This window comes from Dromiciops gliroides, chromosome 3 (assembly GCF_019393635.1).
Source record: "Dromiciops gliroides isolate mDroGli1 chromosome 3, mDroGli1.pri, whole genome shotgun sequence".
NCBI classification, from domain to species: Eukaryota; Metazoa; Chordata; class Mammalia; order Microbiotheria; family Microbiotheriidae; genus Dromiciops; species Dromiciops gliroides.
Window position 1 is genome coordinate 10,726,238 of NC_057863.1, and position 27,216 is coordinate 10,753,453.

The window sequence follows — 27,216 nt, forward strand, 5'->3', positions numbered from 1 at the left end:
TTCCTGTTTCTTTCATGTAGGATTTCACCTCTGCCCTTCCCCCTCCCCCAGTGCATTCCCCTCACTCCTCAATTTAACCCTAAGGATGTCATCATGGAACAGCTAGGTGGCACAGTGGATAGAGCACTGGCTCTGGATTCAGGAGGACCTGAGTTCAAATCTGACCTCAGATACTTGACACTTACTGGCTGTGTGACCCTGGGCAAGTCACTTGACCCCAATTGCCTCACAAAAAAAAAAAACACAAAAAACAAAAGCAGAGAATGAACCATACTATTTCTTTTGTTTTTGATGCTGTTTTTTTTTCTATTTTGAGGTTTTTCATCATTGCTCTGATTTTTTTCTCTTATAACATGACTAATGCAGAAATAGGATTAATGTTATTATGTGTGTATATATATATATATCCTATATCGGATTACCTGCTGTCTAGGGAGGGGGGAGGTGGGGAGGGAGGGGAGGGAGGGAGAAAAATCTGAAATTGTAAAGCTTGTAAAAACAAAAGTTGAGAACTATCTTTACATATAGCGGAAAAAATAAAATACTTTATTAATTTTTTTTAAAGCAGATAGGAGTACACATAGACAGAAGGTGTGAATACAAGTTAATTCTGATGTGATGATAGTAAAAAAAACTTAAGGGTTAGCAAAAAGGATTATGCTGGAAGAGAAAAGGGAATACAGAATGGGGTAAATCACATCAGGTGAAGAGAACAAAAGACCTATTACAATAGAGGGAAAGAAGGGAGGTATGAACATTGTTTTGACTTACTCTCATCTAATTTGGCTCAAAGAAGGAATATCATACACACTCAATTGGGTAAAGAATTTTATCTTACCCTTTAGGGAAATAAAAGGAGAAAGGGGAAAGAAAATGGTGGGGTATCGATAGAAGGGAGGGAAAAACTAGGAGGAAAAAGGGAGAAAATTAGACTAACTCACAGGCTCCCAAACCACCTTCCTCACCTCCTGAATCAGTGGCTTCCTTCAAAGTCTCATCTCAGATGTGTCCTTCTGTAAGAAGCTTTTCTAGCCCCCACAGCTGCTAGAGCCTTCCCTTCCCATACCACCTTCCATCTACTCTGTTGGTAAATTTTTTATAACCTAATTATGTGTATGCCGTTCAGTCATGAGGACATAAGTTCCTGGGGATGGAGCCAAGATGATGGAATAGTAGGAGGGAATGGGGTGAGCTCCTCTTCCAAACAGACCTAGAAAATGCACCAGACCCAGTCCTGATGGTGGGATTGAGAAAAAAGTCACAGTGAGTCCTTTGTCCAGCCTTGCTCAGCAAAAAGAGAGGGGCAGGGAAGACAATTCATGTGTTCCCCTCCAATCCCCATCATCATCAAGGTTCACAGAGTTCAATGAGACAAAGGTCTGAGAGTGGTTCTTTTTTTTTTTTTTTTTTTGGGTGAGGCACTTGGGGTTAAGTGATTTGCCCAGGGTCACACAGCTAGTAAGCATCAAGTGTCTGGGGCCGAATTTGAACTCAGGTCCTCCTGAATCCAGGGCCAGTGATTTATCCTCTGTGTCACCTAGCTGCCCCTGAGAGTGGTTCTTAAGAAAAGGATGGAAAAAGAGGGGAAGAGGAATACACTGGGCAGGGACAAAGGTTAGTGGAAATTATCTCACATCATCAGGATACACGAGTTATCTATACAAATACGGAGGAGGAGGTGGGAAGAGCAGCTAACACTTGAACCTCTCTCATCTTAACTGGACAAAAGAAGTAAGGCTAGAAGGAAGAAGTGGGTATAGTAATATACTTGATTCAAGGACAGCTAGGTGGCCCAGGGGTTAAAGTGCCAGGCTAAAGTCAGAAAGACTCATATTCCTAAATTCAAATCTGGCCTCAGACACTTACTTGCTGAGGGACCCTGGGCAAGTCAGTTAACCCTCTTTGCCTCAGTCCCTCATCTGTAAAATGAGCTGGAAGAAAAAATGGCAAACCACTCCAGTATCTCTGCCAAGGAAACCCCAAAATGAGGTCACAAAGAGTCAGACATGACTGAAACAACTGAACAATAACAACAATGCATTTTATTCAACAAAAAAATAGAAGGGAGAGAAACAGGGAGAGGGAATTAATGGGGTAAATTAAGGAGACAGTAGCACTAAGCAAAAACATTCTCTTTTTGTGGTGACAAAGAAGAGAATCTAAGGGCGGACCATAAACTAGGCAACGGCTAAACAAGTTACAGTATATAGATGTGACAACAGTATATAGATGTGAACGTTCATCAACACAATGACCAACCAGGATGCCAAAGAACTAATGAGGAAACATGATTCCACAGCCTGGTAGAGGGGAAGGACTCAGAGTGCAGAGTGTGACAAAAATTTTTAGGTTGTAACCATGGAGGCCAATGCAGACGTTTGGATTGGCGATACACACCTGTAACAAATAGGTTTGGGTTTTCTTGTGTTCTCAATTTAAGGGGAGAGTGAGAAGGAGGATCTTTGCTGATTAAAACAAATAAAATTGTTTTTAAATTTTTTTTAAAGTAAAAAAAAAATAGAATGCAAGATTCTTGAAGACAGATACTCTTGGCCAATTCTTTGTATGCCCAGCAGTTGACACAAGGCCTGGCACAGAGTAAATGTTTAACAAATGCTTATTGATTTACTAAGTGGCTCAATAACCCTAGAAGCAGGTAAGGAAAGTAGCCTCACCTTCCTTGCCTATATGAGGGAACTGAGGCCCAGAGAGGATGAGAGACAGAAACATGAGCTGACCCCGGGCCAGCTCTAGACCCCAAGGCCCAGATTTCTTCCACTGTTCCTTTCAAATCTCTTGAACCCTCCCAGCAACCTGAGCCTTCCCTCCAAGTAGGAGTAAGATATCTCTGTAGGTAATGTTTTACAAAGAAATAGAAAGGGACAGGGGGATGATCCCAGAATCCGGGTCCCTAAAGAGACACTGGGGGGGAGGGCAGGAGGTAGGGGGATGCACACACCTGGGATCTGGGGAAGAACGGTGAAGGGAATCCATAGGGAAACACGGGGCCCAACAGAAATCACTCAGGGGCCTGCTGATAGGTGCCTCTAATTTCTTTTACTCGGCAGCTATCATAAAGAGGAATAATGATCATCATAATAACTAACATTTCCATCCTGCTTTATATTTTGTAAAGCACTTTACATACATTATATGTTAATGAAACCAAGTCCAGGGGAGTAGACCCAGCACCTTCCAAATTTACACACCCACACATGCACAGCCTGGAAAACAGAATCTAGATGTTCCTTCTATCTCAAGACTTTTCCGTTGCTTCCTTCCCAAAGACAAATCCACTGTGGGAGAGGACACAGAGATTCCAGAAAAGAAAATGGATTCATTTTATATTTAGCACTAATAACTGTCCTTTTCAAGCAAAATATCTGGTGATTAAGTAAACCCTTTTTTGAAACTATTCAACTCAAATTTAGATTCTAAACAAAAGACTAAAAAGTCTCCAGAAACTTACATTCTTTTCACTAGAACCTTTTTTCCCCAGAAATATTTTACCTTTAAAAACATTTACTCGGGGCAGCTAGGTGGCACAATGGATAGAGCACCAGCCCTGGAGGCAGGAGAACCTGAGTTCAAATCCAGACTCAGACACTTAACACTTACTAGTTGTGTGACCCTGGGCAAGTCACTTAACCCCAATTGCCTCAGTAAAAAAAAAAAAAATTTTACTCTACTGGTTGCAGCCATACAAACACCCACATACCAGTTACCTGCATGCTCTGTAATTGGTAGATGCCTTGCCTAGCTAAAATGCCTGCTGACTTTTTGTTTTCAGTCCTTTAAAATTAGCAGTCTCTCTCTCTCTCTCTCTCTCTCTCTCTCTCTCATACACACACACACACACACACACACACACACACTGCATACAGTGCCAGGCCCGGAGTCAGGAAGACTGAGTTCAAATCTAGCCACACTTACTAGCTGTATGACATTGGGCAAGTCACTTAATCCTGTTTGCCTCAGTTTCCTCATCTGTAAAATGAGCTGGAGAAGGAAATGTCAAACCACTCCAGTATCTCTTCCAAGAAAACCCCAAATGGGGTCACAAGAGTCAGACATGACTGACAAGAACAACTGAACAACACACACATATAAAAGCTTCTTCCAATCCCCACAAAGAAACCCTTTAACCACCACCCTGTAGAATAATGAGAGTCAACATTTCTATCAGGCTTTAAGGGTCACAAAGTGCCTCACATATATTATTCTTAAGGCTCAGAGAGGTTAAATTGATTTGCTTGGGATCATTCAATAAGGAAGTGTCAGAGATAGGATTTGAACCCGGATACACCTGAACCCATTGCTCTCTGGACTGGACCACTGCATCATCATATAAAAGAGCAGTACCCTGGCTGCAGAGCCAGAACCAGCATGGGGTCCCCCTTTCTGACCCCCCAGCAAACCTTCTGAGGGCCATAACTGTCTTACATCTCTCGATCAGTGAGTGTCTGTCAGTGATATTTTTCCTGTCCAATAAATACTCCATACAGCCACTGCCCACCTAGCCCTTTCCTTCCCTCCCACTGTGAACAGAATCTCAGGGTTAGCAGGGAAATCCAGCATCTAGATAGTTTAATCCTTGCCCGAAACACCATCCCCACAGTAGCACTGGCCCCAGGCAGGTGGGCAGCCACAAAGCCTTGCTCAAAGACCCCTATGGGGGGAGAACAGGGCACCCCCCCACCCCGATAGCCCCCTCCACTTTGGGATGCTCTCCTTGGCAGGAAGTTTTCCTGACATCCAGCCTGAATCTGATTCTTTGGAGGCCCCCCCCCTTCACTCCTCCACTGTCCCTATTTGTGGCTTCTTTATGAAGACAACTGCCTTGAGTCTCCAAGGATTTCTTCTCAAGGCAAACTATCCCAGCTTCCCTCATGCAATCCTCGTGAATCATGGGCTCCAGGCACTTTGGCCTTCCGGTTGCCTTCCTCTGGACGCTGTTGAGTTTTGAGATGGCCTGCCTAAGCTATTGCCCCAAACTACACACAGTGGGGCCACAGAATCACAGGCGAAATCAGCTAGTCTAGGCCCAGGGAAATAAAGTACAAGCAGAGAACTGGGATTTCAACCTGCATCCCAACTCCCAATCCAATGTCACACCACCCCTACAACACCAAACATAGCAGGACTGCAATACTACCAGCTAGATGGTGCTAGGACCCAGATCACTGGGCCTGGAGTCAGGAAGACCTGAGCTCAAATCTGGCCTCACACATTTCCTAGCCATGTGACCCTGGCCAAGTCTCAAAATCTCTATCTGCCTCAGTTTCTTCATCTGTAAAAGGAGGTAATGATAGCACCTCCCTCCCAGGATTGTTGTACCCTAGATTTAGAAACTGAAGGAAATGGAGATTATCCAGTGGAACCCCTTCAATTTACAGATGAGGAGACGAATCCAGAAAGGTGGAGTTACTTGCCCAGAGTCCCAGCAACAATAAGTAGCAATGCTCAGATTCAAACCCAGGTCTTTGGACCTCATCTAGCACTATTGTTCCAGTGTACCATGCAATATTATGCTTGCAGTCCACTAAAAACCCCAGATCTTTTTCTTTTTCCTTTTTTTCAATCTTAGTAGTATTTTATTCTTTTCCAGTTATATGCAAAGATAGTCTTCATCATTCATCCCTATAAGACATGTGTTTGAAATGGGTGTGAACGAGGAACTACTAAGTACCCACTTAAAGGTGATTAGCTTTTAGCCACACCTGGCCAGCCCGGTTAGCCACCTAGTTTAAATTTAGCCAACCCTGAGGAGAGTGTGTTCTCAGAGGCTATGGACTGCAACATCAACAGGAGACCAATCTCAGCCAATCACCTTGAAGAACCTCCCATTTCTGGGAAGAGGACAAGAAGTAGGAAGCTGAGACTGGTGGATGGGATCTTTCTTTTTTGGTTCCAGACATGGGCTTGGGTGGGCTGTTAGGAAGGCTAGGATTTCCATGCTATAAGGAATCTGTTCTCAATCTTTCTCTCTCTTCACTATCTTATATCTTTTAATAAACCCTTAAAAGCCTAAACTCTTGGTGAGTTGATCAGTGATTTTAGCCAGTTTCCCCCCAAAACTGGGGAGGACAGATTAGAACCCACATTTAGATTTTTAAACACAAGCTTTGAGTTCCAAACCCTTCCCCCTCTCTCCCTTCCCTTCCCCTTCCCATCTGATAGAGGCTAGACAAGTACAATCACATCAAACACATCCCCGACCTTTTTCAAAATGCTCTCTCTCCACTTTTCCCTGCTATTGTACTTGAAGTCAATGTTTTGAATTCAAGTGTAAAAGTTTACCTTTAGGGCAATAAAAGCTCAGCCTGTCTCTAGTCCTGGATCCTGTCAGTCATCAAGGATGCTTAGCTAATTCCCCCACTCCCACCACACCCCTACTGATGTCCATCTCCAAATCCCATCTGGATGCCATCAACACCTTTATCCGAGTAATCAAAAATCTTGGTAAGTAGCACAAAAGCCAAGCACAGCCAGCAGGACCCTGCCTGCCAAGCTGATGTCACACGACTCCCTTTTGAAGCTGGCTGGTTCAAGCACCTCGGATTCCATCTAAGTATTCTATCAGTCAAACAAGCAACAAAGATTGATTAGTGCCAGTCCCACCAATGAATGTTTTGGCAAAACATTCTCCATTTAGAAGCATAAGACAAAATCCTTGTCACCCAATCGTTTTCAGTTGTGTTGACTCTTTGTGAACCCATTTGGAGTTTTCTTGGCAGAAATACCAAGTGGTTTGCCATTTCTTTCTCCAGCGCATTTTACAGATGAGGAAACTGAGGCAAACAGGGACAAGTGGCTTGTCCAGGGTCACACAGCTAGTAAGTATCCAAGGCTGGATTTGAACTCAGGAAGAGGAGTCTTCCTGATTCCAAGCCCAGTGCTCTATCCACTGCACAGCATAGCTGCCCTTCACCTGCCTCCAGCATTTCCACCGCTGAGTAAATAGCATTTTGTCAAGTGGTTAAAACAGAAACAAACAAAACAAAAACTTTAAAAAGAAACAGTTTATCCTGTTTTGTTTCCCTGCGGGTGTAAAAGTGTAAGTGTTATCTTCGCAAGGACTTCCCCGCCTGCCAAGCTCAGGCAGGAGCCGGATGGGTATGAACAAAGGAGCACGATACTGACCTCGGACCATTCTGAGCCAGTCCACGTTCACACGCTTCAGTTCCTGAGGGTCTGTGCTGACTCTTCCAGGGATCACGCGTTCAAAGAATGCCAAGTCCTCTTTGGACACCTCGGCGAAAGGCAGCCTCCGCACGGGATACCGCTCACGAGTCAGCATCACCTCTTGAGCACCGGCCGCGGTCCGGCAGAAAGCTCGCTGAGGAAGGATTCCAGCCACGCCGCAGGCTCTGGGGGGGCTCTTTCCCTTCATCACCAAAGGGGTGGGAGGCCCAGCGATTCCCGCCAGCGTTCTCTCGTGACCCTTCCCCCGCCATCTCGTAAAGACCCCCAAGCGCCAAGCAGGATGCCGGGTGAAAATAAAAGGGGTGATCATGATTGCTGCAACATAATGGAAGAGAATCAGCTCCACGGTTTTGTTTTTAAAGGCCCCCAGTCAGCACACCAGCCCTGCTGAAGCCACTAAAAGTAGGCCTACTAAGGTAGTCTATTACAATTTGTAGACCTATCAAGAGTGCCACCTCCGACAGTGCCTCCTAGCAGAGTCGTCACTGGATTGTAGAACCTGAGGTGCCAGACTGGACTTCCTGACCTGCAAGTCTGAGCGTGCCACACCCCTGCTCAAAGAACCCCATTGGCTCCCTACTACCTCCGGGATTCAATACAAATTCAATACAAAATGCCCTTCACAAGCTGGCCCGTTCCCACCTTTCCAGTCTTCTGGAACACCACTTCAGGGCTTCTTAAATCTCTCCCACTCGAGGCCCCTTTTCACCCCAGAAATGTTTATGAACCCCTGGGTATATAGTTATATAAAACAGGGACACATAACCTTTGTTGCCAAATTTCTCGTGACCCCCAGATTCAGTTACCCCAGTTTAAGAAGCTTTGCACTAGGGGCAGCTAGGTGGCGCAGAGGATAGAGCACGGGCCCTGGAATCAGGAATACCCGAGTTCAAATCCGGCCTCAGACACTTGACACTTACTAGGTGTGACCCTGGCAAGTCACTTAACCCCAATTGCCTCACTAAAAAAAAAAAAAAAAAAAAAAAAAGCTTTGCACTGCTCAATGATCCAGTGATGCTGGCCTCTTAGCTCTGTACAGGATTCCCACAATTCCCTGCCTTGTCATCACTGGCTCTCCCCCATGCCTGTGATGTTCTCCCTCCTCACCTCCGCCTTCTGGCTTCTATCCACTACGTTCAAGTCCTCCCTCTCCTGCCCGTGCCGCCCATGCGAACATTGTGTGAGACTGCCTGCCTTCTCTACTCAGTATAGATGTTGCACGCTCAAAGTTGTTTGCTTGTTGTCTCCCCCATTCTCAGGAGCTTCGTTTTGCCTTTCTTATATGGAGTACAATAGGTACTTAACAATCGATTGATTGTTGACTGATCGCTGAGGTTCAAATAAGAGAATGTATGGGAAATGCTTTGAAAACCTTAACATGCTATAAAAATGCCCGGGGGGGGGGGGCGGCGGGTAGACTTCATCATAGTAATTAGGCACTGGGAAGGGATGACAAGAAGGTGAACAAAAACAACCTATCCTGAGCATCCCAGATTACCCTCAGATGCTGTCTAGTCCAGCCCCCTCATTTCACCGACGACACCCAGAAAAGTGAAGTCATTTGTCCAAGATCACACAGGCAAGTGTCAGAGGCGGGTTTTGTTAGAAGGTTTTCATTAAATTTTTTTCAACCCATGAACATTTGCCTTCTCTTCCTCCTTTCATTGGGAGAAAAAGAAACCCCAGTAACAAACATGTATACTAACGCAAAACAAATTCCTCCATCCGCCAAGACCAAAAAAAGGTCTCATTCGGTACAGTACTTTGTCTCACCTCTCTGTCAGGAGGTTGGGGGTCGTGCTTGGTCCCGTACGTAAGCCTTTCAAAGGTTTGTCTTTACAGTAATATTATAATGTACAAATTGTTCTCCTGGTTCTGCTCACTTCACCCTACATCAGCTCATTCAAGTCTTTCCAGGTTTCTCTGGGAATTTATTATTATGTCATATAATTCTTCATTCCTTATCATTCTTTATTATTCCATTCCTTTCCATCACATTCATATACCGTGATTTGTTCCGCCATTCCCCAATTAATGGGTACTCCCTCAGTTTCCAATTCTTTGCCACCACAAATAGAGCTGTTATATTTTTTCTCTCTTTGGGGCATAGACCAAACAGTGGGATCCCTGGCTCAGAGGCTACGCATAGTATAACAACTTTGGGGGCCTAGTTCCAGATTGCTTTTCAGAATGGCTGGAGCAGTTCACAGGATTTCCCAAAACAGTGAGTTTATCAGTCGGCCAGTTTTCACGAAGCCCGTCCAGGATCTGTTGGTCTCCTTTTTTTCTCAACTTTGCCAAACTAATGGGGGTGCGGTAGAACCTCAGATTGGTTTTAATTTGAATTTCTCTAATTATTAGCGGTTTGGTGCACCGCCCCCCATCACCCCCACACACACACACACACACACATCCACAAGACATACACATTGCTATTTACAACTTGGAATTCTTCCTCTGAAAAGAACCTGTTCATATCCTGAAAGGTGAAATTTGAACCCAGAGCCCAAGGGAGGAAAAGATAGGTTAACTATTTATCTGCTCCTCCAGCAAAGGGACTGAAAGCGGGGCGGTGCTCGGGGCGAGGCGGGTATAAAGAAGCCACACAGCCACCCCACCCCATAAGCATGAAAGGAGCTGGGAGAAGAAACTGAGGCCCACAGAGGAGCAAGGCGCCGCTCGGGCCCTCCAGGGCGCCAGCAAGCCAGCCAGTCACGGCTTCAAGTGCGGACGGGGACCCCTCCCACGCGTGCGCAGTCCCCCGGCCGAGGCTGTTACCTGGACGCAAGATGCGGGTCCACCGCACTCCGGGGTTCAGGACGCTGGGGGAAGCTGGAGCCTCCGAGGGGGGCGGGCCGGGGCCTGCGCAGTTCTGGCCCTTCTCTCGGTCCGCCCCCAGCTCCGCCCCGCCCTGTCAGAGCGGACTCTGGCCTGCCCCCTTACCTGGCCTCCCTCTCCAGGATCTGCCTAAGCCCTGCCCTGCCCGAGCACTTACACCCCAGGGCGAAAGACCCCAGATTGCTGCGTGTCTGCTGTGCGCCTTTGGCAGTGCCCCCAGATAGGGGCGTGGGTCCCTCCCTTAGACTCTCAGTTTAGAGGGCAGGGACAGCTTCCACAGGGTCGCCCGTGCCCCAGGGTCTGGCCCCCAGGAGACACTTAAGCCAATGCTTGTTGACTGACTGACTGACTGACTGACTAACGGGAGGGTCTAGAGCTTCGGCTCCCAAACCCCACCCCAGCCCCCCACCCCCAGCCCGGCCTGGCTCCCGCCCTCTGCCCTCGGCCCTCTCAGCTCCTCCCCTTAGGCCACGCCCCCAACCACCCCAGCCCCCTTGATCCCAGACCCAGCCTGAACCCTAAGGGCCTTCCCGGCCCAGAAGCGCAGAAGAAGGAAAGGGGAATCTGCCTCCTTAGCTCAGCCCCCTCCCCTCCACATCTTAGCCCCTCCCCCCACCAAGTCGCCAACCCATCCTCCCCTGCTCAGCTCCAGCCGCGCCCCCTCAGCCCCGCCCCCTAGTTGCTCCCTCTCCTTCCGTCCTCGCCTTGCCCCCTCAGCCCCGCCCCGCCACCCTCCGCTCAGCCCCAAGCCCGCCTAGATCCCCACTTCTCAGCTCGCACCAAGTTCCAGCCCCCGTCAGCCAGGTCTGAGATGCCAAAGGCCAGGCAGGTGGCAGGTATGGTGGCTTGGGGGCGAGCAGGCGCCGCGGCCTTCTTGGGGGTGGAGGGCGCCCCTAGAACGCGCTGCTGGATGCTGAGCTTGGGGGGCACCCGCGTGCCGAGCCGGGTGCGGGAGGAGGGGCGCTGCGGGCATTTTTCCCGAGCTCACATCGGTGCCCGGCTGAGTTCAGGACCTGGTGCTATCACCTCCAGCCTGGCTCTGTGCTCTGGGCGGCAGGTGGGTCGGCCCGGTACAAGTCTCTCCCCACTCCGCCGACAGTAGCCCTCCCGTGCTCCCCAAACTCCCAGCCTGCGGCCCCAATCACCTCCAGGATCAAATGCAGAATTTTCCCTGGAATTTTCACAGCGGGATTCTTCCCTACGGTCCCTGGCTCGCCCCAGCACTCCATCCCCAGACTCCAGGCATGTGGCCCACACCTGGAAGGCCCTCCCTTACCTCAGCCCCCAGGCTCGTTCTCCAAGAAGCCTTTGCAGGTCCCCCAGTCTGCTAGGCCCATCTTCCCCATCACAATGGGGACTCCTAGAGGGTTTGGCTTGCTTCTGGCTTTCGCTGTATGTCCAGAACTTTGCACCGGACCTGGCTTCCTGACTCAACACGCTAGGCTGTGTGACCTTAGGTAAGTCATTCCCTCTGGACCCTGGTTGTCTCATGGTGAAATAGAGGACTACAGAACACCATCTCCCATGCTGCTCTCCACTCCAAGTCTGTGATAACACAAGTGATGTTCGGGCCAGTGGACACTGGAACTGCCTCCTCTGATCATGCCTTTGGCTTTTGTGGGTATTTCCTAAAATCAGATCCTTGGGAAATCTCCATTTCCTATGCTCAGGGAGCCAGAGCCCTTCAGCAGAAAGGCTGGGTCTCCCCTCCAATTAACCTTCAGAGAAGTGGGACCTACATTAAATTGAGAGCACAAAGGACACCTGAAAATGAAATCCTCTATCAATAGCAGACGTCACAGAAAGCTTTTGGCTCTTCCAGGTCAGCGAGGGTTCGAGGTCTTAGAGTGGCTGTGACCTTCGCTCACTCTTGTGGGCCTTTCCCAACTCCCTTAAAGTGAGGCTTGTTCAAATGGGCAACAACGAAGGTGCTGAACGCTGCCTAGCCCCAAGGCCGCCTATGGTCCCCACACTCCCCTTGCGCAGCCAGAACCATATTAAAATGAAGCTGGGAGGGGCAGCTAGGTGGCACAGTGGATAGAGCACCAGTCCTGGATTCAGGAGGACCTGAGTTCAAATCCGACCTCAGGCACTTAACACTTACTAGCTGTGTGACCCTGGGCAAGTCACTTAACCCCAACTGGCTCACCAAAAAAAAAAAAAAAGCTGGGAAATACTTGACAAAATACACACAGCATGTTTCTAAGTCACTATATGGCCCACAAGGACCCTTATGTCCAGCTGGCGGCCCCACTCTCCATTTGGCCTTGACCCCAATGGCTGCCACCATTTTTCATTTTTTGTGGCAAAAAAAGGCTGACTGAATTAATGGATCATTTCTTCCATCTGGACACCTTGGAGGTAGCAAACAAGCCAAGCCTGGGGCTCAGGAAGCTTGTGCCATGTATTCAGATGAAGTCTCTTACCCAGACTCCCAAAGAAGCAGCCAGGGGTGGGCTCTGGACAGCCTGTGCACCTGGCGAGATAAGACAAAGGCCTGCCTGGCATCCCATGAGTCCCCACTGGAAGTGTGCGATGGTTACCTTGGCACACGGCTTGGAAACTTCACCCCGGATCCCTGAAACGATGTGCTCTCAAACTAGGTTTTGTTCCCAAAAATATTTTATTTATTAAACAATATATCCATTATCTATAACATGATCCAAAAATACAGATATACATCTTTACTTTACATTATTTTTAATAAAAAGATTTACAATATTCTCTTCCATTTACAAAGGGAACATATCTCCTTTGAAAATAAAATGTAACATTCATGTTAAAGCTGCATCATCATCTTTTTGGATGAAACGTGGTAAAGCTGAAGACACAAAATATACATGGATGTGAAAAAACATCTTTGTAACCTTGCGTGAATTAGAACCACCTTAGATTTCCCCCACTTTTCAATCCCTTTCAGCCAAGGTGATGAACAGCAAACGCTGGAACACCCAAAACCTAGGAAACCTTGAAACTTTCCAATGCCCAGAATCAAAATTCTTCATTTTGTTTAAAAGAAAAAAGAAAGAAAAAGACAAGTCCCTGCCCCCTGTGCAGCACAGCCCTCTGTGGAGCAGATGCTGCCAAGCCCAGAGAAGAACCCAGGTTCTTCTAGCGCTAGGTTCCATTAAACTAGCCCTGCTCCTGTGCCGACGACATGATAAGCTCTGAAGGGTTGAGGGAGAAAGAAAGAAAAAAAAAGTGAAGTCTAACCTAATGACTACCGATGGTCCCTGATCTCTAGTGGCTGAGAAGCTTCCTGGGCTTTGGCTGGAAGACAGCCCTTCCATCCGCACCGGCCGCCTGACGGGGCAGCCGTCTGCCCGAAGGGAGCCCCGGCTTTGCCTTTCTAGATTCTGGAGTTCTGGCCTGCCTCCAAGGGGTCCGTTTCTAAGGGACTTGCTCCAGCCGGCAATTCCACTACAGACAAACACAGGTTTATGGGACTCAATGAAACAAACACTTTGTTTTATAAATGCAGCATGTTTTCTCCCAGAAGACAACAGAAGAATTGTTCTAAAAGGGTTAAGTCTAATAATCTAAGCATCAAAGGAAGGGAAAATCAACTCCTGAAATGTTTTGACTTTTCTTCTGAATAGACTATAGTTTTTACTTGCAAATAAGCACAAAAAAATATGGATAATACATTATACCTGGCTCCTATACAGTGTCATAAACTGTGGGATTAGATAGTCTGGGACATTCATTCCATCACAAACACTTAGTTAGCACTAAGCCTGTGCAGGGAACTGTGCAAGGTGCTGGGGGAAGATCCAACAGTGAGGGAAGAGCCAGCCTCCATCCTCAATGATTCACAATCTGCCCAAACCTTCCAGGGAGGCCTTGGGCCAGAGCAGGCCGAGTCTCCTCCAGCCAAAAGGAGAAGAGGCCTGTCTCAAATGGCAGACAAGACCAAAGGTCCTGACCTTGGTTAGGGCAGAAGCAGCCTAGGAACCAAGCCCTGCTACACTCAAGCTCAGGCCTAAGAGGAGTGGGGAGGACCGTGCAGGAGCAGGCCCACCACCTGGATGAGATCCATCCCCCCCATCAGACTGGTCAGACAGAGGCATGTGCTCTGGTTACAGACAACTGGGAGCCTTTTCTCTTCTGCTCTGGGTCCGTCTGTGCCTAACATTTTGGTGATGTCATTTTCAAATGGCAAAAGAGAACCTTTGAGGAGGAAAGCCTCTACACAACAGGACAATGAGAAAAGCTCCCAGCAGCCCAAGGCTTGCTTCCCCGTGAGATCAGAAGCCCCCAGATGGTGCTCACAAGTCCCCAAAACCCTACACTGATGAGCAAACACTGTCTACAGCACAGCCAAAGACCAGAGAAGTACATCATTGAACTGGCTACTAAGGAATCAGCAGAAATTCTCTTACTCCAAATAGACTGCACTTATATATCTCACCCTACACACTGGGAAGAAAATCTAGAAAAATATTTTCCCCATAATTTCTACCACTTTTTTCCCTGCTTTTCAACAGCAACTGAATAGAGCAGATAAAGCATTCAATGAGTCAAGGAAGAGAGGAAGTGGCCGTCTGCCCCTGGCCAAAAGGCAAGGATGGGCAGTCAGGCCTTCGCCACACCCCTGGCAGCTCCCCAAGAGCCCAGAGCTATGGGTCCTGAAGCCAGATCTGACCCTGCGGGAGAGCGGGGCTGGAGCAGTTGCCTGATCTCTCTTTCCCAAGGATCAAAGGTGCTCAAGCCTCAAACCTAAAACTTGAAAAGGAACAAAAAATCTTGAGCGTAAACACCACGATTTGATGACTTGAACACCAGAGTGGTCTGCAGGGCTTGCTGTCCGAAAGGCAAAGGCGAGGAATGAGAGGAGAGCTCTTGGGAGAATCAGATTCACTGTGTCGCTCATTAACCAGAGCGTGGCTGTTTGAGGCTCACCAAGAATGAACTTGGTAACGCAGGCTGGCAGTGTCCTGGCTTCCCTCACCCCTCACCCCATTTTAGAATGCAAACATTGGGAAATCAGCAATGACACCGGCAAACACCACCAGCTAACCCTCCTTCTACAGGTGCCAAAAGCAGCATCTTCTCGCAGTTAGCATTTTACTCCTCAATCACATTGACCAGGCTCATGTTCTAGACTCTTAAGAAGAGCCCTTTGTCCTTCTCCCCTCTTCTCTGGGATGCTCAGAGTATTAGCAGAATTCCAACTCTTCCTGTTTTTCTAGGCATCTTAAAAGTAGCAAAATAACCGGCATTAAACTCATTCCAATCTCACTAAAAGGATCATCTCGCATCGGTGTGTGGTGAATGGCGGCCAAATGATGAGAGTCCCCACGTCACCGCAGAGTATTCCATCCCTTGGATACAGCTTCTTGTCTAGAGCTCTAAGAGTGTGCAACATCAATCAGATACAACACGAGGTCTTAGCAGACTGGACTGTCACTTCATAAAACACATCAGACCCCACTATCTTCATGCTAAAACACTAAGCTTGTCTTCACAGTAAAAACTTGAGGGACTTCCAGAGCAAGGGGTCATCAGCAGCTGTGAAAGGCTCCGTGCTAATGAAACCCCCCTGTGCTCCAGAATGGGTGAGTACAGCCCTCGCGAGAGGGGAGGAGTGGAAATTCAAACAAACAGGGCAGTGCACAATCAAGCAGAAATTACTTCCTAAGGGTAAGAACCCTAAACCCGCAGCAGCGGGTGGGCGCATGGGAGAGGCCCTTACCACAAGTAAACATGGTCACTGGCTTCAGAATCAGAGCTGAGGCCTCATCGAGGAGACTCCCCAGCTGGGGCCGGGACACCACAGCCCCTACAGACACTTGCCTCAGTAGGAAGAGAGAGACGGGTTGACGGCAAAGGGTGCCCTCACTGTCCAGTATCCTGGTGCTGCTGTGCCACGTCTGCACTTCCAAGGGATGGCAACGGCGGGCACCAGGGTACCAAAGGGGGCACTGAGCTCACAGCCATGGACTTCTGGCGGCAGGCCCACATTTCCTGATGCCTAATTAGCAAATACCCATCCAAATCATAAAGTCCTACTGCCAGGTTCAGTGCTACCAGGAAATCCACATAACAAAGTAAGGAAAAGAAAGTCCCTGTGGCAAATTCACCTACAAGAGTCTCTCCCCATTGACGAGAGCTGGTTTTCTGCTTTTTGTTTTGAAATACCAAGAATTACAACTGGCCCTTGGATTACTCGATACCAGACCAAAACGATAAGGTAGTTTAAAAATAAAGATAAGCTATTACAACATGAAGGAAGGAAGATGTTAACTGGTCCTTCTGAGTCTTCCTTACTTCTTCTTCCTCTTCTCCTGAACACAGCGTGGGCAAAACCTGCAAATATCAACAGGCCACATCACAGGCCGCTTTGGGCAGGGCCACGGGGGCATCCGTCTGTCCAAGAAGAGACAGACGAGGCACAGCCCGGCATCTTCCTCCCCCCAGGGTCCTGGCTCTCTGCCAGAAGCACCCGGCAGCCACCCCAACTGCCATCTCCCTGCCCGTGACAATCAGACGTGGCCAGCTGAGACAGGCCCAGCTCCTGCACGTGGATCCCAGGGAACCAGCAAATATATGGTGGGCAGCGGGACGACCTGGGAGGCAGGCGAAAAGCGAAGTGTTAGATGGAGAACTAGAAGCAGAAGGCCCGATGCTTGACTGGAGCCTAGCGCTCTGACCACTGCGCCACACTGTCTCTTCAGCAGAGAGCCTTGGCCTCCAACTACAGCCGCACTGGGGCGGCAGGAGCGGGTCACCTTCCAACTGGGACCCAATGCTGCACACTGTCACCAGGCTGCCCCCATGCCCTTACTTACCACTTTCCTTTGGGCTTTGTGGTGAGATCCACACAAGCAAAGTGAAACCACTCAATGGGACACTGTCGGGGAGAAGAGAGGAGCAGCCATCAGTGCCCGCTCCGGGCCCCCGAGGTCTGCACTAGCCCCCCAGCCCTGCCTCGGCCCCTCACTCTGCTACTCACGTCTGGGTTGTCACAGCCAATCATCTCTCCATAGGACACCTGGTGGCACAAGCAGTAGGTCGGCTCGTTGGGGTCCACAGGCATGTCTAGCACGTCCGAGGGGTGCACGGAGAGTATGGTTTCAGCAAACTCTGATCTATGGGAGACGGGGTGAGGTCAGGGGAGCCCAGAGAGAGCACCCAGCGCATAAGACTGCGAGGCCAGCTCCCCTTCCTCCCCACCCCAAGCACCTCATTTGGCGTCTGGACATTGACTTTTCCAGCCTGGCCCAAGACCCCCTTGCCCCATTATTCCCCAGAAGCTTTTTGGTTTTTCTTTTTTTTTTTTTCCCTTTTTTTTTTTTTTTTATTAGTGAGGCAATTGGGGGTAAGTGACTTGCCCAGGGTCACACAGCTAGTTAAGTGTTAAGTGTCTGAGGACGGATTTGAACTCAGGTACTCCTGATTCCAGGGCCGGTGCTCTATCCACTGCGCCATCTAGCTGCCCCTTTGGTTTTTCTTTAGGACCATTTAACAAGACCTAGCTCTGCCGCCAAAAGCACCCTGAGGTTCAGCAGATTCAGAATGAGGTGCAACTAGCTCCCTGTGAGCTGACTGGGAACCAGCCTGGGGGGAGTGGCACACATGCGCGCGCGTGTACACACACACACACACACACACACACACACACACACACACCCCTATCTCCCCACTTGCTGCACAGGAGGCAGAGCATCAAGGCCCCTTCCTGGAAAAGAGCCCACTTACCTGTGGGAAGCACACAATGGCGGTAGCACCTGCTGCTCCTAGGCTCACCTCTCTGGGGTCTCCCCTCCCCACCCCTACAGCCCCCCAGAATATCTTCTGCCTGAATCTCCATCTCTGCCGCTTTGTCCCCTCCTCATCCCTACACCGATCCCTGCCTGCCAAGGGCTCCTGTTCTGCCCTCTGGCCTGCCCTGCCTTTCGGAAGTGGGCCCAATCCATCAGCTTCTGGGCAGTGGCAGGACCAGGAGCAGGATGGCAGCAGCTACCCTGTGAGTGGACGTCCCCCTGACCGGGTGGTCTCCCCATCCCCAGAGCCCCCCCTCTGCCTGGGGGTGGGAGGACATGAAGGGAGCACGTGTCTTGAACCTGAAAGGGAGAGCCGAGCCCAGAAGGCAGCCCTGGGCACCCAGGCCCGGGCCAATCTTCCACGTTCTCAGTCACCCAGAAGGCTGACTTTTAACTCCTGATGACAGCACAACAGAAAGAAAGGAGCTCAGAAAACGAACTACCTTCCCTTTTCTTCAATGCCACCTGACAACTCACAATCCAAAATTGTGATTGAAAAAAATCCAACCTTTAGCATGCCAAAAGAAACAAACGGGGCCAGCGTCCACTTCTCAGAGTACCTAATATTGTCTCAAATGCCCTTTTGTGTGCAGAAATCCAGCCCCAGCGAGCCAGCGGTGAGCCCCATTCTCTCCTCTTGCCACGGCTGTGGCCCCCAAAGTGACCACCCCACCAAGACAAAAGTGACAGGCTCCAGGAGTCCCCGGCTCCCCAGCTGGCTCAGCCCTCTCCCTGGGGTCCTACATCGATCGCCATGCCCACAACACCAAAGGGACCAAGGAGAAGGGAGCAGGTGGCCCACGTGTCCACCAGCGCTCCAGCCATTACACGGTTCTCTCACTACCTGAACCAGATTCTGCCCGGGCACCCCCTCCCCACCAAATGAATTCCTTTTCCATAGGATTTCCTCTCCAGTCCTTGGGGAAAGAGGACACAGAGAAGCACAAGGAATTTCAAGGCTGGAAGGAACCCCAAGGATGCTCTAGTTCAACCCTCATCTGAAAAGAATCCTCCCCACCTTCCTTCAGTCCAAGCCTCCTCTCCTCTAGGCTACACACTCGTGGCTTTTAACTAGGCCCAGAGGCCCAGAGAGGAACCTCACAGGTCATGGGGAGGAGAGAACAAGCATTTATTAATCACCTGCTGTGTACCATGAATTGGCCTTCCAGATTCATACACAGAGCAACGCTTTCAGCACCATCCCTGGCCAAGGGTTCCTCCACCCTTTGCTCACAAGCTGGGATTCCTCAGCTCCCAAGGCAGCCCCGCTGCTGCCCCAGAGACAGCCCTGGGGCTGAAAGTCTTCCCCCGACCCGAGCTGGGACCAAATCCCCAAGTGACCATAGGCTCACCCACAGGGGCTAAGCAGACTAAGCCTGATCCGTCTTCTACCTGACAACCCCACAAGCCTGTGGAGCCCACCATCACATCACCCACCAAGTCTAGCCCTAGAGCCAGGCTTCCATTCTATTCTCCGAGGCCCTTCAGCAGACCAGCCACCCTTAGCAAGAGGCTTCCCAGTTGAGGCCTGTCCTTCCTTAAGACCAATGCCTTCGACTGACCATGACCCTCCACATGGTCTGGCCACGGCAGAGAGGAGAAGACCACCCCCTGCATCTCAGAGCAGCCTGCGCCTCCACGAGCTGTGGTCATCACCACACTGTGACCCTGGGGGAGCCTGGCGGCCCCTAAAATCCCCACATCTTTCCCAAACACATCTCTCTTCAGCTAGTCCTGATTTCATTTCCTCTTCTGAACTGGCTCCATCACTCTGGGTTGCCACAACTGAGGGAGCGGCCTCAGCCATCCCAGCACCTCCCTGGCCTCGTGGCACCTGGGCATACCAACCTCAGAGCCAGCTTCCTCCTGTGCTGACCACAACCCGTCAGACCAGCCCAAATCTACCTGACTACTGCCACCTGTCAGCCACGATCTTCACCCTGTCTGTCCTCTGTCCAATACCTTTGTGCCCCTCAAGCAGCCCGGCTTCAACGCCCTCAACAGCCCCGCCACCCTCTTCTTCCTGCCCAGCTTGGGGCTTCCAGAGCCTCAGGCTTGGCCCATCCTGCTCCACGGATCCACACAGCTAGAAACACACTGACTGAAGACGGCGCCCAAATCTTACCCTCCTTTGAGTTTTTTCTTCTTTGGGGTATCCTCTTCTGACGTGCGTCTCCCACGGCCCCGGGAGCCCCTTTTCTCCTTCTGTCCCCGGCCCTCTGAAAGACGACATCAGTACATGTGGTTACCGGGGCTGGGGTCTGAGCACAGGGCCCACACCCCAGAGAACCGGCGTCCAAGGCGTACTTTTCAGGCCTCGGCCTCCCGAGCTCTCCAGGTCACTGCCCTCCATCTTCTCCTTCAGATCAGCTTCAAAGCGTGCGAGGTCCGCATCAAGGCGGCGTATGTGTTTGTCCACCTGAACAAAAGAGCACACACAAAGGTCACTCTGGAGAGGGAGGGCAAGGCAGGCCCCACATGTCACAGAGCCTCAGGAAGGCTGGCACAGGCCCACGATTCCTCCAACCAACCCAGGACCCTCTGGGGACTGGCTCCCAGCCACCACCTTTGTTTGGCAAGATGTGGGCCCAGCTCCCTGTCCACCAAGTCACATAGCCTGTAGTCTAAAGTAAGAACCACCCTTCCCAAGGTCATGCCCAACTCCCCTTTCCATTGTCAGGACCATTCTTTTTTTTTTTTGGTGAGGCAATTGGGGGTAAGTGACTTGCCCAGGGTCACACAGCTAGTAAGTATCAAGTGTCTGAGGTCCTTCTGAATCCAGGGCTGGTGCTCTATCCACTGCACCACCTAGCTGCCCCTGTCAGGATCATTCTTAAAAAGCTGTAACTGGATAAAGCACCAGCACTGGACTCAGGAAGACCTGAGTTCAAACCCAACCTCAGACACTTCACACTAGCTGTGCAACCCTGGGCAAGTCATTTAACCCTCACTGCCCTGCAAAAAAAGAGAGACAAAAAAAAGAAATGTCTGTTTATTGTAAACTGTGCCAAGGGTTCATGACTGCACAGCAGAGTCAAGAGAACAAACTAAATGGAACAATCATTTAGGAAAAAATTGTTTAAAAAAAAAAAAGAATTGTTGGGACAGCTAGGTGGTGCAGTGGATAGAGCACCAGCCCTGGATTCAGGAGTACCCGAGTTCAAATCTGGCCTCAGACACTTGACGCTGACTAGCTGTGTGACCCTGGGCAAGTCACTTAACCCCCTATGTACTTTTCTCCAACAAGATCCGCAAGCAACAGGAAAACTAAGGGAAAAGTCTACCTGAGGGAAAGAGCACATTTAATTCTGATCAAGCTGGGTCTTCCTTGATGTCTGGATCTTGTCATGTAAAAGCCAAATGTAAGAAAAAGTGTGTCTGCTTAGGGAGCTGGACAGACTGGAAACTTGCGAGTGAGACTCGACAAAAGTAAAGCACCAGCGTCAGAACTAACACTCCCAGATCAGGAATTTCTCCTAAGCCATCTCTGAGCTGTCACTCGGTGAGGGCCAAGCCCGCCGTGGTCACCCTGCCACCCACCCCGCTCACCATCTCGTAAGTCTGCATGGCCAGCTGCACCTTGTCATCGCTGTACTCCTTACATCTGCTGTACGCATTCTGAATCTTCTGCAGGTGCTCCACACGCTGCTCTGGGGACAGATTCTTCACCGTGGAGATGTACTCAGCTGCCAGGATGTCAATCTCAGCTTTCTTATCTGACAAAGCAATGGTGAGGGGACGATCGGCAGGGAGCTGGGTGCCTCAGTCAGGCTGAGAGCCACAACTCCAACAAAGCCAAGGTCTCACTACCCTCTCCTGGCTCTGAAGCGATCCTGCCACAGGCAGGCTAGAGATGCTAAAAAGCCACCGGATACGTTCAGGGCTTGGTACCCATGTCACATCTTCACATCTCAATTTCAACTTCTATCCCACTGCTTTTCATCACACTCTCACTGTTCCTGATTCTGTTGTACAGTGAAGGGCTGAGCAGAAATACCCACAAATGTAATTCTAATATCCCAGAAAAGTCTGCTGTTTTAGGAGCCTTGCCCCAACACACACACACACAAACACTCATTCATTCTCTCTCTCTACCCCCCCTCCCCCTTCCCTCCCTCCTTAAAGCCATGTGAACTCTTCCTACCGTCTGGGTCTCATGACCATCACAGACAGGTATGTGTCACGATCACCCCTCAGAGCATGTGTGCCCCCTCAGGTCAGAGTCAATCTCATTTCTTTCTGTATCCCTGTGGCCTACCTAACACAGAGCCTGGCTGGACAGTGGGAGGGGGTTAATGAATGTTTGGTGACTGACTGATCGATTGACTGATTACTCGATCCCTTGAAAGTCATGATCTCTCCCCACTGTTGCCCGGAGCAAGCCTACTAACTCTCTGTACCAATCCCTACATGGCCACCTCTGGGCTGCACCTAAACTCTGAAAATATCAAAAGACTAAGACCTGGGCCTAGGATAAAAAAAATGTCAAATTAAGGCAAAAGGCAAAACTTTCCCAAGTCTTAGTGGCAGAGGTTAAAATCAACTTGCAAAAGTTAAGAGAATTTTAAAAAAAATCAAACTTCCTTCTGCACACCTCCTTTAGAGTGGACAACTCCAACAATTCAATCCAAGCTACACCTGGTGCTTCTGTGTGCAGAAGAGGGGAGCAGGAGCCCGCCCAAGGAGCTGAACCCTCGCTGCCAGCCTTTGGCACTCAAGGTCATGGTGACCCAGGAGATCTTGGGTTCACTCTACAACTGGGCACCTTCAGCTCTCCACGCTTCCTCTCCCTCTCCCTGAGGAGAGTCCAGTCCCATGCAGCTGAGGGTCCCTCGGTATCCTAGCTGCTTACTGGAGTACCTGAACACACCTTCTGTTCTCTGATCCAGTTCACGCATCAGCTGGAAGTTCCTCTGGAGTTCGCATGGAAGATTTTCAATACCTGAAACACAAAGGTATGAAGGACACAGAGGTTTCTCAAAAGCACACCAAATCTGCCTTGGAGATTCTGTATCCCCAGAAGACAGAGGGAGGGGTCTGTCTGTTAGGAAGACCGACGGATTCTCTTGCTTCTAAGTGAAGGGCATCAACCTGATGTTCTGAATAGACTGAAATCTCTCCTTTCCTAGAAAAGGAGTTCAGCTTTGCAAACACTGACGTAGTCCAAGGAAAGAGATAAAGACAACATGCCCAGGATGCAAAACAAGGAAAAGGCACCGAGAACAGAGATACGAGACGGATGAGATGAGAACAGGGAAGGGCCTGACGAGAGAGAGCTGGAGGCAAACGGATCTGAACTGAAAACTTGTCCAAAGGACTGAACTACCCTGGAGGAAGCTCCTGAGAGGGAGTAAAGCCAGCACTAAAATGTGGCTCCTGCAGGGTCCATACGTTTGCCATCACCAATACTCTGAGGTGACACCAAGGAACAAACAACCGTGCGCACGCTCGGGCTCCTCGTGTGGGGCGCTCGCTCCAGATGGCAGCAGTTTACAGAAATGTGGAGGAGATGAGAGGACAGGGGATGCTCCTGGACAGCACTGGGCTCCTACGGTTCCCCTTCCCCACCAGTGAAGCTCAGCTCCCTTCTGAGGGCGCCACTCAGCACTCACATCCATCCCCTGGGGTCAGACCCTAAGCTCCCTGTGCATCGTGCAGACTTGACTCAGTTTGGCTACGGCCCCCCGGAACTCCTAAGACTAAGTCACAGAGAGGAGGTGCCGCACACCGAGGAAGGCAATAGTCACGACACAGACAAAGCCGCAGGTGCGTGACCACAAAGGAGGGACCGAGAGCTCTGCACACACTCTCTGCAAACAGGCATCGTCTCCCAACAGGCTGGCTGCAAGCAAACAGCAGGAGCTCCTGTTTCTTCCAAGTTCCAGACCCTCCTGCGGCCAAGTGACTGACCCGAATCAGGAGGAATCAGGCCCTCTCTCCAGGCCAGGCAATCACAGCCGCTTCAGAGCCGGCTCCCTGGTCCTCCAGAGGAGGGGGCAGGACCGAAGGGAGCTCTCCAGGCAGGCCCTGCTCCTGCCTTGTCCTTCCGTGCCCTGCACCCAACCCCAGTCACATCGTGTCTGAGCAGTCAGGCTTGGGACAAGCAGGGCCTGGACCCTGCTCCCGCCTTTCCCCACTCATCCTTTCCAGCACAGCAAGCACCCCACCAAGGGCTGGGTGGGGTGGGGGTCACAGGGTTAGAGGCAGGAGGGGTGCTGAGGTCATCCAGTCTAGGCCCCATTTTACAGATGAGAAAACTGAAGTCCAGTTTCCATAAGGAGCTGCCGCCGCTGCTCTTTGTCCTGCCCCCCTGTGACATGGGGAGGTGGATTCACGACTCCCACCGAGCTGGACTTAAGTGGGGGGCACGGCGGGGGCTGGGCAGGGTCTCCAGCCTCACTCCCTCCTCCAGAGCCATCTGGGTCCAGGGATGCGTGAGGATGACGCCCTGGAAGTTTGAGGTAATTGGGGTGAAGTGACTTGCCAGAGTCACGCAGCTAGTCAGTGTCTGAGGTGAGATTTGAACTCAGGTCCCCCTGACTCCAGAGCCGGTACTCTGTCCACTGCACCACCAGCTGCCCCGCCTAAGGAAGAACTGACCAAGGCCATCCCACCCCAAATCCTGGGCTCTGGGCTCTGACCTCTGGCCAAATCTAAGTTCCAGCTCTGCCCCCTGCCTGGGGTCCAGACAAACTCTGGCATCAGTGAGGATCCAACATCACACAGTCAGTCAACAAGCACCACGGAGGGAGCGCTCAGAACAGGAGCAGAGGGAAAGGCAGCCCCCACCCCCAAGGGGTCTGGGCAGTAGGCACTGCCCCTGGGTTCCTAGTGGACCTCTGGTAGGTTCATGTTTCTGGCCCTCCCCTCCAGGGACCCCTGAAGCCTAAGCCTAGAGGAAACCTGTCCTAGAACTGGGTTCTAGGCTGGACAAATGAGTTTGGAACCGGGGTCTGAAAGGCTTGCCCTCGCCACCCGCGGCTCCCCGCTGACTTGGAAGCTTCTGGGGGCCAGGCCGGTGTCTTGGGGGGCCTAGGAATCCAAGCTCTGAATCCGAACCTGGGATGATTCCCCCCGGGGTTCTAGATCCTGTACGTCTAGAACGTTCTCTGGGCTCTAGAGCGCAGACCTACCCTCTCCCAGGTCCCCCGGAGGCCTGCACGCTCTCCCAGATCCAGACCCACCACGCCCAGAGCGCCCCCCCTCCCGTTCTAGACCCATGGGCCTAGGATCTTCCCCCTCAGCTCTAGAGCAGTCGTTCTAGAGTCGGCGTGTTCTCCGAGCTCGCCAGGGGGCGCCAGGAGCTGCCGGAGGGCGGGGCAAGATCTCGGAGGCTGCGGGAGGGCGTGTCCCGCGGCCAGTGACGCGGAGGGAGTCGCCTAGGTCGCCATAGTGGCCGCGGGCTCCGCCCCTAACTCGCGTCACCTCGCCCCGCCCCCGCCCTCTCTCCACCTCCCCCTCGCGGGACCGTGACGCACCTCTTAATTCCCGCCGAGCCCGCCCTCTCGCCTCCCTCGAGCGCGCCCCCGCGCCCGCCCCTCCCCTCGCGCGCGCCCCCGCGCCCGCCCCCGCCCCTCCCCCCCCCACCCCCTCCCGCTCCGGGGCCACCCTTCCCCACGAGCCCCCGCCCTCCCGAGTCCGGGCCGCTGCACCCGCCGCGAGGCCCCGCGAGGCCCCGGCGGTGCAGGGCAGGGCGTCCCGCCGGGCGTCCCCGGCCCCGGCCCCGTCCCCGGCTCAGGCAGGGAGCGAACTCACTGTCCAGGTAGTGCTCCAAGTACATGGCAGTCGCCATCTTCGTCCTGCGGCCCCGGCGGCGCGTGTGTGGGCGAGGGTGGGCGCGAGCGAGCGCGGGCGCGAGAGCGAGGGGGCGGGGCGGCCTCGCTGTCGGGCAGCCGCAGCCTCATTCCCTATTCATGAGCGGCGCCCGTCGATTGGCGAGCGTGCTCGGCGCAGGCGAGGCCCCGCCCCCCGGAGGGCGGGGCCCCGCGGCGCGCGGGCATGGCCCGGGAGGGGCGCGCGGGCTCCGAGGAGGAGCGGAGCAGGAGCCGGGCGAACCTTGCCCGCCAGCCGCAGGCGGGGGCCGGGGCTGGAGCTGGAGCCGCCCACGCCGCAGCCTGGTGGCCCTAGGTGGCCCAGCCTGGTGGGCCTGAAGGCCCCGGCGTGGCCCCGCCAAGGTCACCCGGCCCCCCCCCTAGCCCTACCCCCTGGCGGGCGTGGGCTGCACGTGCGCTGGGTAGACTTCACCTGGAGCTCGGGAGCGGGAGGGGTCGGCAGAGGCTGCTCCCTCCGAGTACTGAAGGGGAAACTGAGGCACGGGCTGGGAGAGGGGGGGCTGCAGGGGCTGCCCCCTCCGGGCACAGAAAGGGAAACTGAGGCCCGGACTGGGTTCCGAGACCTCCCCCTTCCTTTTCCTGAAGCCAGACCCCGGTTTACTACAATTTCACCTGAGCCCCGACCCACCTGGTGGGTCAGGACCTAGTGCTTTGCACACAGTAGGAGCTTCGAGATTTGTTGACTCGAACTGAATTGTGAGGAGTTGAAGCCACTTGTCCAAGACTGGCGAGCAGGAAGGGTCAGCTCCTTTTTAAGCCCCTGGAGTCAGGCCTGGCCAGCCTCACTCTCCCCACCAAGAAGAGGGAAAATCCCGGGAAGTGGCCCCTTTGCATCCTGTTGAGACCGAGGCGGGCAGTACACACCAGCTGAACCCCTACTGAGGGTCGCCCTGATCGAGCAGTGTGGCACTACCCCGGAGACTCAGGCCCGCCTGCCCGGGTTCCGGATGCCCCCTCTCCAGCGCTGGGCATACTGTGGCATGCCTCCCAAACCCGGGCGAAGGAGGAGGAGCCTTTGGAGAGTGTGGTTCTGCGTGGGCAACTGAGAAGATGCTGCGGACACCCCGCCCCCCTCGGCCTCTTGTCTCCTCCAGGATGCTCGAACCCCTCTTCTGCAAGCAGCCTTCCCTTGTCCTCTCTCCCTCCCACGTGTGCCCGCTGTGCATATATTTGGGCTTCTTAGCATCAGAGATTGCTTCATTCTGTGTTATTGGGATGCCCAGCACCAGCACAGTGCTTGGCACAAAGCTGCTTAAGAAATGCTTAGTGGTTGACTAAACCCCCGGCCCAAAGCTGTAGCTCACTCATCTACAGGTTTCTGGTCATTCTTCCACCTTTCTCAAGGAAATTCAGTGCCTTGCCCCTCCTAGTCTTCCTCCTCACCCATCTCAACCCCTGTATTTGGGAACTTGCAATATGCAGGTCACTGTGACCTCTGACAACCTGGCCTCCTTGATCTCTCTAAATGTCATGATGAGAGGCAGTGTGGTGTGGTGGTCAGAGCAGTGGACATGAGGGCTCTGGGTTCCAGTCCTGCCTCAAATACTTAATAGCTAGGTGACCTTGGGCAAGTC

The 27,216-nt window shown here is 51.8% G+C and overlaps 2 protein-coding genes across 4 annotated transcripts in view; both read right to left on the reverse strand.

Annotated features, from left to right (window-relative positions):
• D2HGDH (D-2-hydroxyglutarate dehydrogenase) overlaps positions 1–10,399 on the reverse strand; it is a 39,530-nt gene extending 29,131 nt beyond the window's left edge. Inside the window, exons 1-2 of one of the 3 annotated variants that reach the window (XM_043995349.1) lie at positions 9,985–10,399; positions 7,144–7,521 (exon numbers count right to left, since the gene is read on the reverse strand). In XM_043995349.1, coding sequence (XP_043851284.1) covers positions 7,144–7,516 — 373 coding nt within the window. In that variant the 5' untranslated portion in view covers positions 7,517–7,521; positions 9,985–10,399. Of the gene's footprint in view, positions 1–7,143; positions 7,522–9,984 lie in introns of those variants that run through there. The other 2 variants (XM_043995350.1, XM_043995351.1) reach the window with 2 other exon arrangements.
• A 2,309-nt stretch (positions 10,400–12,708) lies between these two features.
• ING5 (inhibitor of growth family member 5) lies at positions 12,709–25,679 on the reverse strand. Its single transcript, XM_043994710.1, has 8 exons — positions 25,566–25,679; positions 22,681–22,752; positions 21,360–21,526; positions 20,118–20,229; positions 19,936–20,029; positions 17,000–17,135; positions 16,836–16,897; positions 12,709–16,353 (listed from the first exon to the last, which is right to left on the reverse strand). The coding sequence occupies exons 1-8, from the start codon at positions 25,600–25,602 to the stop codon at positions 16,311–16,313; spliced, it is 723 nt and encodes a 240-aa protein (XP_043850645.1). The 5' UTR covers positions 25,603–25,679; the 3' UTR covers positions 12,709–16,310.
• Between the last annotated feature and the right edge of the window lie 1,537 nt (positions 25,680–27,216).

What these genes read in the sequence shown, in the direction of transcription:
- ING5 (XM_043994710.1), bottom strand. Translation starts at nt 25,602, where the DNA reads ATGGCGACTGCCATGTACTTGGAGCACTACCTGGACA. An exon ending in CCATGCAGACTTACGAGATG is followed by an intron (nt 20,230 to 21,359) that starts GTGAGCGGGGTG and finishes TCTTTTGTTCAG; the next exon opens with GTGGACAAACACATACGCCG. An exon ending in GGGAGGCCGAGGCCTGAAAA is followed by an intron (nt 20,030 to 20,117) that starts GTACGCCTTGGA and finishes GTCGTCTTTCAG; the next exon opens with AGGGCCGGGGACAGAAGGAG.